The 17,201-nt window shown below is 29.5% G+C and overlaps 1 protein-coding gene across 2 annotated transcripts; it reads right to left on the bottom strand.

Moving 5' to 3' along the window:
- Positions 1-785: 785 nt before the first annotated feature.
- LOC136226701 (wax ester synthase/diacylglycerol acyltransferase 5-like) lies at positions 786-16,275 on the bottom strand. 2 transcript variants are annotated; one of them, XM_066015324.1, is made up of 7 exons: positions 15,439-16,274; positions 8,755-8,827; positions 8,591-8,658; positions 6,749-6,958; positions 4,993-5,130; positions 2,953-3,157; positions 786-1,240 (listed from the first exon to the last, which is right to left on the bottom strand). In XM_066015324.1, the coding sequence occupies exons 1-6, from the start codon at positions 16,198-16,200 to the stop codon at positions 2,993-2,995; spliced, it is 1,416 nt and encodes a 471-aa protein (XP_065871396.1). In that variant the 5' UTR covers positions 16,201-16,274; the 3' UTR covers positions 786-1,240; positions 2,953-2,992. The 2 variants fall into 2 exon arrangements, with proteins under 2 accessions (XP_065871396.1, XP_065871397.1); XM_066015325.1 differs by lacking the exon at positions 786-1,240 and having other exon boundaries at positions 2,854-3,157; positions 15,439-16,275.
- Positions 16,276-17,201: the final 926 nt, after the last annotated feature.

Genomic DNA, 17,201 nt, shown 5'->3' with positions numbered 1-17,201 from the left:
CGATTAGGAGTGTTAGATGTTCATCTTCCCAGCTTGAGGAGGGGTGTTAACCATACATAGGTTTATTAACCATAGATTAGCAGTTAATGTTAACTTAGCAGTTAATGATTAGTCAGTTTCAAATTAAATATAGCCGTTAGACTCAAATGGTTATAAATAGGAGTAATATACTCACTATGAAGACAACTTCTTTTTCCTGTATTCTCTTCTTCTTCTTCAATAGAACTCCTTCTTTGCTTTCTTCTATATCATCTTGAGATTGGAAATTAATATTTATAAATTTGGTGAATTTTTAAATTTTTTTTATCTAATTCGTACAAAAAGACAGTTTGATGAATTATTTTTCAAATTGACCCAATTTATCAACGTTAGGGGAAAAATTGCATAATTTTAGACGTTAGGAGTAAAATTGCTCTTGACCCAAAACGTTAGGGGTACTTCTGCACCACTAAATAGTTATTTTTTTTATTAATATTACTAACATATAAATATAATAAAATAATAAATTTTATAATTCAAATTAAATTATATAATTTATTATATTATAATCGTAATATTAGTTAAGGGTCTAAGGTTCAAATCCTATATTTGTTAAAGTAAAGATACCTAAAATCTAACCGAACCAAACCGCTTACATTTTCCCCGTAATAAATCAAACCACATGCTTATTATGATCGATCTTAAAGCCTCAAGGCAACAACCGTTACAATATAATACTATAGTCACTCTCTCCTCATTACATAGTATGATTATAGAAAAAGATCTACAGAAAAACTCAACAAAAATTAATCCAACACTCAATATCAAATCTCTATTAATGTTCAAACTTTACAATTTCAATTCCTAAATTGCAAGCTTTCAATTTCAAATCCAACTCTTCAAACTTTTATTTTCAATTTCAATTGAAATTAACTAATTTCGATCTTATCAATTTAGATTACAATATCCGATACAACACTATAGTCACTCTTTTCTCATTATATAGTATGATTACAGTGAAAGGCCTACAGTAAAATTCAACAAAAAATCATCGACAATTTAATAACAAATCTCTGTTAATTTCAATTTCTAGTTTTCAATCCTCAGCCTTACAATTTCCTTTCCAATTTCAATTTCCAACTTGCAAGCTTTCAGTTTCAATTCCAACTCTTCAAACTTTTATTAAGCGAGTCATTGTTATTTGTTTCACTTTCACTACACCAATTTGACGTGGATGAATCTTGAAAATCCGTTCATAAACCTGCGATTACACAAAAACAAGGTCAAAAGGGGATTGTCCGTCTAACCCGCTCCGACGTTTAAGTCAGTTTGTGAAAGAACTGAAAGATTATCACAATCAAGAGTAAATTTCATCAATGGTGTATAACATTTGTCTCATTTCACATTTTGGTGTACAACCTTCATTTTGTCTCACTAATATGTACGACCTTATAGGCGACCTCCCACTTTAATATACAGCAGATAAAAATTATCGATCAGCACTTGGTCAACACGCCATGTCAGCAATTTTAACTGGTCAAAAGGTCAAAAATTGACCCAATAATATTAAATTACTTTTATACCCTTCCTCTTTTTTCCCCTTTTTATTTCCAACTCTACCTTTCTCTCTTTAAAACCAATCTCACTTCTCTCACTATCTTAGTTATATGTCGAATGGCAAACGCACAAAGAAATTTATATGTAAGGTGTAATTAATGATAAAATAAGGATAATTAATTTATTAGTCTTTATATTTTGATAAAACATACTGTTTAGTCCTTATATTTTAAAAAATACACGGTAAAGTCCCTAACATTTTTCTCGGTGAACTGTTTAGTCCCTAACGTTTTTCTCGATGAACTGTTTAGTCCCTGTCGTTAGACTTTCATGAAGATTCTGTTAGTCAATTTGGATTTGCGTTCTTCTTTTTCTTTATTTTCTTTTCCTTTAAACTCTAATGCATCTGAAATCAACTTTTAGTGTTCTTCTTCTTGATTTTCTTCTTAATCGTTCAAATTCGTAAGCATTGGGTCTGTTCTTTTTCTTGTTCTCCATATAAATAGCTTTTTCTTCTAAATTGGACTTCCTCTTATGAAGTTTGAAGGTAAATAGTAAAGGGTAATTTAGTCATTTCCAAAGTCATAAACGGTAAAAAAATCTAACAAACAGACGGAAGGACTAAACAGATCACTGAAAAAAGGTTAGGGACCTTACCATGTGTTTTTGAAAATACAGGAACTAAATAGTGTGTTTTGTCAAAATATAGGGCCTAATAAATTAATTACCCATAAAATAAAGATGGTATTGATTTTTGGAGATATTCTACTTAATAGTTTAGAGAAGCAAATGGTTTTTAAGCCGTGGTATACGCAAAACAATCTCCTCGACAGATCATCATGTTAGTTTTATCATGTTATAGAAAACTATACAGTTTTGTGTTAGTTCACAAACTTAATATTATTTCATTTGCTGTTAGATAAATTCGTTCACAAACATAATAAATGAGTAATAGACGAACTATTTGTAAGCATCTTGTTTATTTATTCACGAACTTTACTTGTGAGCTTGTTTATGTACACAATTAAAGAACTATTTGCAAGCAAACTTCATAAATATAATTAACGATTTACTCACAAACAATTCATGGTTAGATAATTTTCTTAATGAACTAAGTCCAAAAGAGGATTTTGGGCTCGAAACAAGCTCGAAGTTCGGCTCAAGCTCGTTGAGCAAGCCAAAGCTCGGTTCGGGCTCGGCTCGTTACTTTTATAAGCTCGGCTCGAGCTCGTTATTTTATAGTGAGCCGAGCTTGAATAGGCCAAAGCTCGGCTCGGCTCGACTCGATTACAACCCTATTCATGTAATACCTTCAAATTTTATGAAAAACCCTTTATTGTGTAATACTCCATTATATATGGGTAAATTATCAACTGTACACAATCTTTACGTTATTTCACATTTTGGTGTACTAACCTTTTTTTTGTTTCACTAAATACCCGTAAAAGACTCGCGGTTAATGAATTTTAGATCCATCGCTGAATTGAGCTGCTTCTTTCATTTCAAGTAAAGAATCTTCAAAGCATTTTGCAAGAAATTGAGGGTCAGGAACAATGTCTTTAGCCACCACAATCTGCATATCAGCTCTTCCTGCATAGCTAACCATGTGCATTGCCACTCCCTATATATATACATACCACAAACCCATATTATTTTCATGAAAAAATTAAAAAATAAATCACAAACCTTCTTATTTATTTTTGAGGTAATGGTTAAATTTGATCCTAATATTTGAGTGAAAAGTGTAAATTTAACCTTAACATATGAAATAGTGTAAATTTAACTCTAACATTTCCAAGCAAGATTAGCTTTACTACATTACCGAAAATTTGAAAATGCTAGTTTGATTGTTATTTAATTGTCACATAGGATTTCCAGACAAATTTATCAATAAACTGAAGCAGCTTCAAAAAAATTTGTTGGTTACAGTTAGAAGCAATTTTATTTATAACATCTAAAATAGTGCAATTTTAATTCTAAAATGTTTGCAGCATAGAGCAAATTTACCCTTAACGTTAACAGGTTGGATAAATTGAGAAATAATTAACCAAATTATCTTCTCGATAATGAATCGTGTTATCTATGTTTTACATATGCGTTATTTCATCACTCCTTAGTAACAGACCACAACTATATGAATAGACATGTTTATGAGTCCGAGTACCCGTCGGACCGCCCAGGCCAGTGTCCCCTAAAGCAGGCTTGGACATGATAATTTCTTCTTTAGGGAAAATTACACAGAAATTCATATTTTAAAAACCATTTACAACTATGTCAAGTCATCATTTTGGATTAAAATTTATAAATTAGAAGTCTAAAATATATAAATTATAAATTAGAATTTACAACTATGTCAAGTTATCAAACTAGTAAAATCAGTACTTTTAATATATTTTAATGATTAGAATTTATAAATTAGAAGTCTAGAATATATTTTATAGGGTTTGTGATTTATGAATTGGAGTCTAGAATTTTTAATTTATGGTTTAAAATAGGCCTAATGCTCCTCCAGCCCCCTTAACTTGTCCAAATTTGACATTTTACCCCTCCAACTCATCGAATGTTCTATTTACCCCATTAACTCCATAAAAATGGTATTTCTCACCCCCTTAATTTGTCCAAATTGGTCATTTTACCCCTTCACAACTCATTGAATATCCTATTTACCCTCTTAACTACATAAAAGTGGTATTTCTCACACATTATGATCCTGTTTACGTCCTTAACTCCATAAAAATGGTATTTCTTACCCCTTTATAGTGCAAAATTAATAGGACTTATTCAAATGAGTTTGAAAATATATTTTTTTAATATCAACTTTTTATTTTGTTAAACAAGTTAAAGACATTATATGTAGGGATAAGGTACCAAAATAAGCTTATGGGTTTTGGGGAAGTACCAATTTAGGTTCCATGTACAAAATAACACCAATGTAGATTTAACGTTTAAAAAAAATGGTATCAATTTAGGCATCGATAACAGATTATAAGGGGGTGAGAAATACCACTTTTATGGAGTTAATGGGGTAAATAGGACATTCTATGAGTTGGTGTGCTAAATGGACAAGTTGAGGGGGTGAGAAATACCACTTTTATGGAGCTAATGGGATAAATAGGACATTCGATGAGTTGAGAGGGTAAAATGACCAATTTGGACAAGTTAAGGGGGTTGTGGAGGCATTAGTCATTGAAAATAATATATAGAGAATAATGACATATTAAGAATTAAGTTTGGTGATACGACTTAGTTGTAATTTTGTACTTAATTATGATATTCATGTATTTGACCCTTGTCTTTAGGCCAAACCTGGCCCAGGCCTGCCCCTTTTTTGGGCTGGTTTGAGATTTATAAAAATAGCTTGGGCCGGTCCATCATGGTCCGCCTATTTATATTAATTAATTAAAAAAATTCATCAACAAAAAAAATTGATTTTTTTTTTGAAGGAAATTATATTACCTGGGGTAAACTGGAAGTGTTAACTCTGATGAATGTTACTGGGTTGCCTGCAATGGTGATACTGTCTTGGGGGCCCATAACGTTTGAGATTGTAAACGTAGTATTACACATAACCCTGTAATTAAAGAAGGTAGCAACCTACATATATAAATATATCCATAATTAATTTAATCATATTAACTTTTAAATAAATTAATTCATTTTTTTTTTGGTATAACTAAATGCTACACCTTTTATTTTAGGGGTATATTGAGTAATTGAAAAATTAAATAAAATCTAAAAAAGAAAAGTAGACTATAATCATTTTATGTGTCCTAAACTGAATAAAAGATAATGGGTCATTAATAAAAAATTCGTACTTAAAAGTTTAAAATTAAAATTTTGGATCCATTTTAAACTAAAATATCATATTATTCCATTTTAGGATTGAATGAATATTATAGGAATGAATATTATAACTATACTTATAATAATAATAAAAAAATATATATAGTATAAAAAAATGAGCCCCTTTTAATCTTGGGTCCTAAGTGGCTGCACTCTTGATCTATGATCAGGGTTGCCCTGACTACAATTTCGGAGAGAAAATATAAATATATAGATTTTATACAGGAATTGATACTCTAAAGATCCTCCAAATACAAATTGATATGATACGTGTTAATTTTTGTGTGAGGGTTTATTGGAGAATCCAATCAGCTATATAAAATTCCAAAATATTGATATTTTTTGGAATTTTAACTTATTTATTTTAGGCTTAGTATATTAGACCTTCTTGTTTTAAAAAAATATATATATTAGACCTTTTAGGAGCATAAATGGCTCCGACCTCCGGAACCACCCCTAGGAGTGGTTCCGTTCCCCTTATTTCCGGCAGATTGGAGATTGGGGTGTACCATGCCCCCATATCTAAATTTTGACTCAAAAAACATCAAATGGGATTGAAAAAAAAAAAAATTGTCTAAAAATATGTAGTTAGATTTTATACCGTGAAAAAAAAATCATACACGTAAATATAAAAGTAGTCCCCCTAACGAAGTAGCCTTGTATTCGCCATTGGACCCCTTGATCTAAAAAATCGATTAGTCCTCTGAACTTATAAGTGTTTCAATAGTTTCCTGAACTTGTTTAAAGTCATATATTGGTCATCTGAATAAAGTAACACATTAGAGCATCTCCAAAAGACTCTTAGTGTATTCTCTAAAAATAATATAAATAATTGACTCTTAGTGATTTAAGAGTGACTAAGACAAATCATCTCCAACAATACTTCTTATATTCACTCCTTATTTATTATTTTATCATTAAAATTATTAATTGTTGTTATATTTACCAAGTGTGAGGAGAAAGACTCTTCAATAATAAATTATTAATAAAAAATGAATTAAAAGACACTAAGAGGTGGGGAGAGACTCTCTATTAATAGAGAGGATGGAGAGACTCTTCGTGATTTGAGGAACCACTAAGGAACTGTTGGAGATGATTTTTCATTGTCCCTCCTCAAATTTTAACTTAAGAGTAAGAGGTTGTTGAAGATGCTCTTAGTTCCCTAAACGTGTTTAGGGTAATTAAGTAGCCTCCTAAACTCGCTTAAAGTGGTATATATTTCAATTTGTACTCTCTATGGATTTAATAAGTTAATCATGTCATTTGAAGTAAGTTCAGAAAACTAACGAGACATTTTTAAATTCGGGGGACTATTAATGTATTAAGCATTTTTTCAAATTGAGGAATGGGTAAGTAAGTTGAACATTACCTTTGGTCCAAACCAAGACATTACTAAATCCCCAATTTGGTAGGAAAAGGGAGCCTCCAATGTTTTCTTCTTCTTGTTTGTCATCTTTTGAGCATTCCTTACATATTGTAGAGGTTCTACTCCTTTATGATAATATGTTGGCAAAAGAAGCATCCCAAATTTATTTCCCCATCTAGACCCTGAATTTTTCTCCATCATCTCATTCAAGTCCTGAATCATAAAAAGAAGGATATGAGAGAAAATTCTTAATTTAAATTTTCATAAACTAAATTATGAGAATGGGAAAATGCACCTATGGTTAGTGAAATATTATACTCCTTTCGTTTCATATTATATGTCTTTAGAGAGTTATACAGAAATTAAGGATATTTAAAAAAAGATATTATTGTCTCTTATTTATTGATTTTAATATTTATTTATTCTATAATAAGTTCATTATTTTAATTAATTTCTGTAAACCCACGTTTTACAGTAGAAAAAAACATGACTTAACGTGTACTAATCATATAAAATGACATGTAATATGAAATAAAAAAGAATATCTAGAACGATATGTAATATGAAACAGAGGTTGTATTTGCAAGTCGATGATCAATAAAGCCGATTTTAATTAATAAATTCATTACAAATTCGGTATAAATAAAGTTAGGGTAAATTACACTCATGTTTGCTAAACTTTGCTTTTACTTTTATTATGATCTTCCAATTTTAAAATAGAACATTATAGTTTTAAACTTTGTATTTTACTAATATAAAAATCTATTTTAACATTGATCAAAATGAGAACTCTAGTATTTGGTAATCGTTTATTGTGAAGCTAATGGAAGTTCTAAGAATTTTTAATTCTTGAACTTTTTGAGTTTTATTAAGAGAGAAAAAATAATTGTTTAGAGAGAGAAATTTATGGAAATAATAATTTGAAAAATTGAAAATAGTAGTTCTATGAAAAATGTGCTTCTGAATAAAAGTAAAATGGACCATTATGTTACTAAGGTGGTGTTTGATTGCTGCTTTTTGATATCATGTTTGTCTTTTCACTTTGAAAATGAGAGTTTTAAGCATTTGGTTAGACACCTCATATTTACTTTTTGTAGCTTAAAAATAGCTTTTTATAAAAACAGGAAATCTCAGTTTTTTTTGAGAAAACAGCATTTTCAAACAACAAACAGAAGCTATAACAGAAAAACAACAAACAGCAGGTAAAATTGTTTAAAGCAATGATATACTGTGAAAAGGCAGAGTTTTAAGTGTTTGATTAGACTTCTCCTGTTTGACTTTTACAGTTGAAAAGCAACATTAAGTGTTTGGTTAGTGACCTCCTGTTTGCCTTTTATACCTGAAAAGCAGTTTTTGCAAAAGCAGAGAATCTCTGCTTTTTGGAAAAGCAGCATTTTCCAACAGCAAACAGCAAACCGTAACAGCAAACAGTAGGTAAAATAAACGGGCCCTAAGTTTCAAATATTACAAATCACCATTTCATAGATCTCTCTTTACATAGTTATGTTATCTTTCCTAATCAAACAACGTTTAAATGATATCAAAATCAAAAAGTTCAAGAAATGAAAGTTACTGAGAGTTACTCATTATTAAAACGGTTAAAGTTAAGTGATTGATTATTATGATAGGTTTTACTGGATGTATGTAAATAATGCTACAAAATAGGTTAAGTTTAAAAGGAAAACTGAGTCAAAATAAAGGAAACGTATATTACTCCAAAAATATAGTAGTATTTCTCTATTTTCTCCATTTCGGCTCATTTGTTGGTTTCAAATTTAGTCCGTTTTGTAGGATTATCGAATAAGAGAAATATGTATGATTAAATTCATAAAATTAATTACTGACCTGTAATCCTGGTTGCTTTCTCAAATTAACCATGGCAATTCCTGTTAATTGTTGGCCCTCTTTCATTGCTAATTAACAAAGACATGTAAAAAGATAAATTAGATTAGATGTGATAATTACTGTTAAAAAAAATTAGAAGTTAAATTAAGATTAGAATTGATTACAATTTGGTGATCGGTGATCCAAGTATGTTGATAATCCTGCTGATATTACTCCCAAGAGGACATCATTAATGGTCTGCATTTTGTAAGAAAAAATTAGTGTCCACACAAACAATGGCGAATACTGGATTATTCGGTTGGGGGACCGGTTTTATACGTGCATGTGTAAATTTTTTTCGTAATCTGAATGGTCAAAAACTAATTTTTAAGTACCAATGTAAAATTTCTCAAATTAAGCTACATTGTGTTTAAGATTCTTAACATATAAAAATAATTATGTTTAATAGAAAAAATCGGATTTAGGGAGGAGAGCTTAATAGGCAAAAAAAAAAAAAATAGAAAATTGGATTTAAGAAATGCCTAACAAGCCCAAAAAATTAGAATTTTGGATTTAGAGATAGAGGGCTGGAACCACCACAACCTTAAATTTTGTGGAGACAATGATAGTTCCAACGGCCTGGGCCCTCTGTATCCGCCCCATCACACAAAGCATATACATACTACGGTTTTGATCACATGGATCTTAATGACCATAGTATTTAGTCATTCGCTGTTAGATTTAGGCTTATTAGAATATTAAAATGTTAAGATAGAGATTCAACGCATATAAAGCTTAGATTTAATAAACGTAAATCTAACGATGGATCCATGTAAACACTGTCGTAAGTTACCATATCGGTATATAGTATAAATAAATATCAAAATGAACATTTTCAATTTAATTTCTGATGTCACGATTTCTTTCCTTTGAATCCTAAATCAAGTAGTGCCTTAACTTAATTTTAAGTAAAGTTAATTAAATTAGTTAATTCAATTGAAATTTTTAAAATTATTTTTTTTTCTTCGGGGAAGCAGGTATTTTTTTATTGGAATCAAAGGAAAAAACCCAAGAATGGATTTTTATGTGACATAAGAGCAAATTGTAGGAAGAATCATCCAGATAATTTTTTGGTCGATATTCACTCTTTTTTCTTGTTGATAGAAAAAAGAGTGAATTCTTTTTTCCGTGAAAAAAAAAATTCAGCAAGGTAAAACGGTAAATAATAAATAAAACGAATTTCATGTTCTTTTCTTACTTCTGCATACAAGTAAAAATGTGAGATTTGAATACTAACCTTTTGTTTTAACCATTAAGTGATACCACTAAACTATTTTAGTTTTGTTGATTAAGGTTCAATTTGTTTAATTTTTAAATCGATGATTTATTAAATTTATACTTTGTTAAATTTGTAATATTTTTTATTTTATTTATTGATTCTTAACGGTAAGGATACCCGCGGGTACCCGTGAATTAAATGGGAAGGATATGGGATGCAAAACATATACCCGTTATGGTAATGAGAAGGATACGGGTAATTAAAAAATAAAAGGGTAAGAGTTTAGGATTGACACTACCCGCGGGTACCCTACCCGTTGTCATCCCTAAAACCGAGCGTTAGAATTAAATTGGAAGTTAACTTAAGGCTTAATATGTCAAGTCCTCTAAATTTCGTCTAAAAAATTGGTAAGCTCTTTCAATTTACTTAAAGTGATTTATTAACACTAAATTTATTTAAAATAACTTATCATCCTCTCAATTTGTTTTTGGTAAATAAATTTATAAAACTAACGAAACACTTTATAAAGGGCTTGTTTTGTATTAAGGCTTTAATAAACTGAGTAACAATTTAAAATTTATTGACTACGAAATAATTTTAAGGATGAAGGTTTAAGCTCACCTCTAACATCATTGGAAAATTTTAATTTTAGTTTCATCATATAAAATAGCCCAACTGCATCCTTATAATAAAAATCTGATTAATATATCATGTGCTTCTAGATTTGGTTCGGAAAACTCATTATTCCTTTAAAAAGTTTTCATGGTCACTAAAATATGGATTTTATGCACAAATGGTAACTAAAGCAGTTTTTGATCCAATCAAGTTATTAACCTAGCAAATTTAGGTTAATAAATTCACTATAGTTGGATATAAGAGTTTGGACTATCAAAAAAAAAAAAACTATCGTGGTTATTATGTCAACAACACTTCACGATACAAATTTTTTTTAAAAGAAATGGGTCAATTTGGGATACGAATTATAGGTTAAAATATTCAAAATTTTATTTTATTAATTGTCACGTGTTATTATGTGGTAGCCACGTGGCAATATATGCCAAATATATTATGAGATGTTAGGGGGCGTTTGGTTCACATGAGGTAAGGGAAAAGGAATGAAGAAATGGAAACCAAAGGAAAGGAAATGAATAAGCATTGATTCCCCTATGTGTTTGGTTATGTTTAGGAAAGGGAATGCATTTTCAAACCTCTGGAATTTTTGAACTTTTAGATTTCTAGAATTTCAAAAAATTCTTGAACTTCAAAAATTATTAAATTCTGAAATTTTTGGAACTTGAATTTAAAAATTTTGAAATTCTGGAATTTTTAAAATTCCAGAATCCGAAAATTCTGGAATTTCAAAAATTTTGAAATTCTAGAATTTTGGAAATTCTGAAATTCCAGAATCTAGAATTTCTGGAATTTCAAAAATTCTGGAATTTTAGAAATGCTGAAATTCCAGATATTCTGAAATTCTAGAAATTTTGGAAGTTCAAAAATTCTGGAATTTTGAAAATTCTAGAATTTCAGAAATTCTAGAATTTAAAAAATTCTGAAATTCCAGAAATTCTGAAATTTTAGAAATTCCAAAAATTTTGGACTTTTTGAAAATTCTGGAATTTCAAAAATTTCAGAAATTCTGGAATTTCATAAATTTCAGAGATTTGTGGTTCGATAAAATAAAAAGAACAAAAAAATTGGGAAAGGGAATCCAATTCCCTACAAGATTTGGGGTAATGGGTTAACCTAAAATGGGGTAATCCTATAATCTAAAATGGGTAAAGGGAATGAATTTTTTTGTTAAACAAATAAGAACAAAGGGAATGAAACTCTCTCATTCCCATTCCCATTCCCATTCCTAAAAACCCCGAACCAAACGCCCCCTTATTGATATAGTAGTCACGCCAGCTATTCGGCGGCTTAGATGGCTGGATCCGGTTACAGTGACTTTAGTGAAACAAAAACTACTTTACTGCTACTGGTGCACAAAACTCCTACTTTAGTAACCATATAAACTTTTTACCCGTGATTATTATTTGTACTTATAAAGTAATATCTCATTAGTAATTTGAACTTTACTTATAAAGATTTATTAGCTACCTAAATTTATTTAAAGTGACATGTTGACTCTTTAAATTTATTTATAATGATCTATTGTCTTCCTAAATTTGCTTAAATTGATATATATTTTAATTTGTTCATATTCTATTGGTCTAATACATCACCAACGTCCTAAACTTCTCCAAAATAATAGATTGGCTCCCTGAACTTTGCAAGTGTCTCACCAACTCCCCAAACTTGTTTATTTCGTATCACCAACTCTCTAAACTTGTTTCTTCTGTAACAACTAAATACAAAAACTTATTAAACTTAAATTCTAAAAATACGTCTTCATCTATTCGAGAGGTAATTTTTTTGCTTCTCCTACCTTTCAACCTATTATAAGAGTTAGTGTTGTAGGTTTGAGAGATTGAATGGATGAGGATCGAGAGTTAGTATTATGGTTTTTGTATTTAGTTGTTACAAACTTATAGAATAAGTAAATTTGTGGAGTTGGTGGACACAAATGTTCAGGAAGCAAATCTACTTTTATGGACAAGTTTAGGGAGCTGGTGATACGAAATAAGCAAGTTTAGGAAGCTGGTGAGACACTTGTAAAGTTCAAGAAGCCAATCTACTATTTTGGACAAATTCAGAGAGTTGATCATGTATTAGACCTATTCTATTTTCTTCTGTCACATATGATAGTAATATATCAATTATATCATTTTAAACAACTTGACTAACTCGGATTAAGCCATAAGTTGTGAGGATAAGGTTCAACTAGGATTTGTATGACTGAGCTTCTGAACTTGTTATAACAATTACCCTCTTGAATGATATAATGAATAGGTTTAACGTTTAAAAAAATGATATCAATTTAAGTTTCGATAACAGAACGTGACACATCATTTATATTATTTCATTAAATTTTGATTTAACGGAGTAATATGAATGACGTATGTCATGTTTCACTATCGAGATCTAAATTTATATTTTTTTTCAACGTTAAACCTATAATAGTGTTATTTTGTACGTAGAGTATAAATTAATATTTCACCTATTTTAATATTTTATCTCTTAAGATATTATTAATAAAATCTTGAATTTGATAACACACTTACATTTTTTTTTTTATGCAAAAGGTGTATGGGATTAAAACCGATATTATATAAATACAAATTGATATATGTAATCTCTTAATTATAAATTTGAAATTTCTGAAAAAAAAATTAATAAATTTGAAAAAGCAAAAACAGCGTCGTACCTCAAGAATATTCCTATCCAAATAAAATCACAATCATCAAGTTATATCGTGTAAGGATCAAATACCATGATTTGTTTTTCCTAAAACAAAAAATAATTATAAAAAAATATAATAATAATAATTATCTGATTATGGTTTCCAAATATCATAAATACCGCCCACCACCATACATCCAACTTTCGACCAAATCCACAAATTAATGATAGATAGCAGACAAATATTTTGGTGGTTCAATAAATCTGCTATAAGTGCATATATTATTACTAATCTAATTTGACAACCAATTATCTGATCCCCTTATATTTTATCAATTTTTTTATCAACCAATTATCTATCAATTTGACAAATTAAAACGGGGTTAATTACAAATAACTACCATGTGGGTTGGCCGATTTGCGATATGGTATTTATGGTATTTTTTTTGCAAATACATTCTTATGATTGCAAAATTTTACATGTTTTTTTTTTACTTTGGCAAATTTGGCCGATAACGACTTCGAAATGAAAATTTTCAAGAATTAAACTTGTTTGGTATAATATTTACTATGGAACCATATTCTTAATTTTTCAAAATTATCAGTTTTGGAGTTCTCTCTCTCAAACATTATCTTTCTCTCTCATAAAAAAACAAACCTAAATGACCTTAAACCTAAAAAGTTGAAGAATTAAAGTTGCTTAAAATACCATTTAGCTCTTGAAAACTTTTATTTCAAAGTCGTTATTGGCCAAATTTGGCAAAGTAAAAAAAAACATGTAAAATTTTGCAACCATAGGTTTGTGTTTGCAAAAAAAAAAAAAAATACCACAGGTACAACATCCACAGGATAGTTATTTGTAATTAACCCATTAAAGTATCATAATCATTGAACTAGTTATATCTCATGTTATAATATTTAGGATTAAGGGTTAATTTCATCCCGAAGTTATTAGAAAAGATCAATTTTAACAGAATAGTGTATCAGAACTTAATGTGTTACTAACACATTTATAAACAATTTGTCAAAATATCAACACTAAATGTGACACATAAATTAATCATAAAAAAACTATTAAAATATTTAGAATATTTACCGTTTTACTAATATAATCGGAAACAACCAATTAAAATTTACATAATTGTTAATTTGATATGATAATCAAATAATTATGAAATTCCGTTTAAAAAGTTAAGATAAAATTGGTTTTATTTGAAAATTTTAAGAGACACTATCATTTTATATGTACGGATAAATATGCATTATGTGTATTTCTCATAAACAATTGAGAAAAATTTACATTTAATCTTTAAAATTGAGTTTTCATATCATTTCAGAGGGAAAAAAAAGCTTATCCCTAATATTTATAAAAGAAAAGTAGAGAAAATTTGTTGGTTATATTACTCCTTTTGTTTTACTTAAAAACATATTACTATATTTCATAAAAAAAAAACATATTACTATAACAACGTTGTTGATGGAAAATTTGTGTATTCTGAAAAAGTAGGATTCAAACTTAGAAAAATATTTTACTTGATTTCCTTCGTAAATTTTACTTTTGACTAATCTAAAAAATTTTGTTAATTTATTTTCCAAAACAAACAAATACTGAAAAAATCAGGATTTTTTTTCCTAATAAATAAAATGGATCTAATATTTTTTAAGCTTTACTAATATCTTTATTTAAATATTTAAATAAGTAAAATTAAGATATAAATTAATGTTACTTAAATTATAATATCTCTTCATTATGACTTAATATTAGAGGATTATAAGTTGATTTGTTCAGATATCTTTATTGAGTGAGGTCTCATCCTTCCAAATTTCAAGTTGCTAATAATGAATAGTATCCATTTCGCTACCTTAACTAAAGTTTTAAAGTCAATTAGAATTTTAAATTATCAAAATCATTAATTAGGTCTCTCAACTAATTAATAATCACAGTTTTTAATTTTAGGATAGAATGAGGGTCCTATCGATGATTTTTACTTAGTTCAAATACTTAATTGATGATTTTAATAAATTTATGGTAGACTTTGAAAGTTAGGTTTGTTAGATGTAATGCCTAACGAATTTTATCTTTCAAACAAAATATCCCCTCATTAAAAAAAATGTTTTTTTATAAAAAAAAAAATGTTTTTCAATCGACAGTTAAACTATTAAAAAGATGTTTTAATATCCCTACTTTTTCGGAAATCAGAACATATTCTAAAGTATAAAACCAAAGCTATATAACATGCTTGGTGGCATTTTATATATATGTAAATAAATAAATAATTAATTAATGAGAAAGTGGAGTAGACTTTACCGAATTAACGACGGCGTTCTTCACCAGTTTCATATCGTCGATCAAAAACTTGGCAGTAGCCACTTTCCTCGGCCACAGCTCGACCCCATCGCCGCCGGAAATAACCGTTTTCCGGTCACGAAGCCACAAACACCGCAACACAAACTCCGAACAAAAGACTAAACTAAACCAAACAATCTTCAAAAACTCCATTAAAATCCCTCTCCAATCCTTCCCCTTCTCTCCTCCCTTCCGATCCCGATTTCCGCCGCCGGAAGCTCCCAAAGTAGGAACGGCCTCTGGATCCTCCGCTTTTCTACAGCCAGCTAACAACATCGACATCAGAGAAATTCCATCTCCAAGAGCATGATGAATCCGAAATATCAAGCACTTCTTCTCCAACATCAAATGAATTTCCCACAACGGTTTATCGGAACTTAGAGGAGTACTTACAGATAAATCGGCGATGTAATCGTTCACTGTTTTCTCAACGTCGTCGTTTGATTCGTTGCCGGAGGAGGAGGAGGTGCCGACGAGTATGATGTGCCGGTCGATGTCGATCTCTGTTCTTCTCCAGTGTTCCCGGCCGTTTTTGTCGCGAACGAGAAGACTGGAGAATCGCGGATGCTTGAGCATCATAGAATCTTTAATGGCGGATTTTAAGGAGTCTATGTCTATTTGATGTTTAACGCCAAATGCGCCGTGTATTATGGTGCTCATCTCCGGCTGGAGGAATAATCGGCCGGCGGGAGTCAATGGCTCGTCGGCGGGAGAATTTGCCATTTAAGAGGAGAGAATTGGATCTTTTTGGGTCAAAACTTACTGCATTAGATGAAGAAAGTTTTATAAAATGAGACCACTTTAAAAGCCGTCTGACCTTTGGATATTTTATAAAATATAAAATTTTATTAAATATTAAAAATAAAAAATAACAATAGAAAAAATTGTAATACACGTTCATGTTTCTATTTTTGTAGATCAAAGAATTATAATACTAACTAATAAGGAAAAAGACAACTATAACCATAAGATCCATATGTTTTTAACTTTCAATTATTTTGGTAGTCAAAGCATAAAATATTTAGTTAATTTTTTGAACTTTCGTAAAATTGTACTTAATTGATCACTTGATTACAAAAAAAATAAAATAAATACGGAAAATATATTGCACGTGTCTTAAAAAAAAGTAAAACGATCAAAATCGGGATATGCGGTTCTAATATTAGAGAATACAAGTTTTATAGTTAAGCAAATAATAACTTTTTCTTTAATCTATTTTTGAATCATGCAATAACATTCTAAGACGCGTGGAATACATCTTTTAAATTATACTTTGAATCATGCAATCAAACTTTTTCTTTAATCTATTTTTATAATTGTAATGTATAATAATTCAAAGTGAACATCCTCAGATCCCTTGTAAATAATTTGTATAACAAATTCAATTGTAAAATAACATATTCGGATTATCAAATTACCTCTTATATTAGTTGATGTAATTGAGCAGGGGCTTAGAACTGCTTTCTGAATTGCGAAAGAGTAACCTTTCCACCATCCCATATTCTAGCCTCGACTTTAGCTCATTCTCTTTTCGATGAAACTTTGTTAATTCCGATACTTCTTATGAAAGCAGCTAATATTGAAGACTCACATTTCAGAGTCAATAGCTTCATAATATTGCTTTTCCCTGTACAATCAATCCTAGTAGGATAGAACATTGTCAGTGAGGAAGGGAAGCTAGATTGCTACTCGAATCAATCTTTTCACGATGGTAAGATCCCTTG

Source organism: Euphorbia lathyris, chromosome 4 (genome assembly GCF_963576675.1).
Source record: "Euphorbia lathyris chromosome 4, ddEupLath1.1, whole genome shotgun sequence".
NCBI classification, from domain to species: Eukaryota; Viridiplantae; Streptophyta; class Magnoliopsida; order Malpighiales; family Euphorbiaceae; genus Euphorbia; species Euphorbia lathyris.
Note: the sequence above shows the minus strand (reverse complement) of the source record. Positions and strands in the feature narration are given on the sequence as shown.

Excerpts from the sequence above, each read along its gene's own strand:
- LOC136226701 (XM_066015325.1), bottom strand. The coding sequence starts at position 16,200 with ATGGCAAATTCTCCCGCCGACGAGCCATTGACTCCCGCCGGCCGATTA. Across the intron at positions 8,828-15,438 it reads AGAACGCCGTCGTTAATTCG|ACCATTAATGATGTCCTCTT; the intron begins GTAAAGTCTACT and ends TACAAAATGCAG. Across the intron at positions 6,959-8,590 it reads GAAAGCAACCAGGATTACAG|GACTTGAATGAGATGATGGA; the intron begins GTCAGTAATTAA and ends TTTATGATTCAG.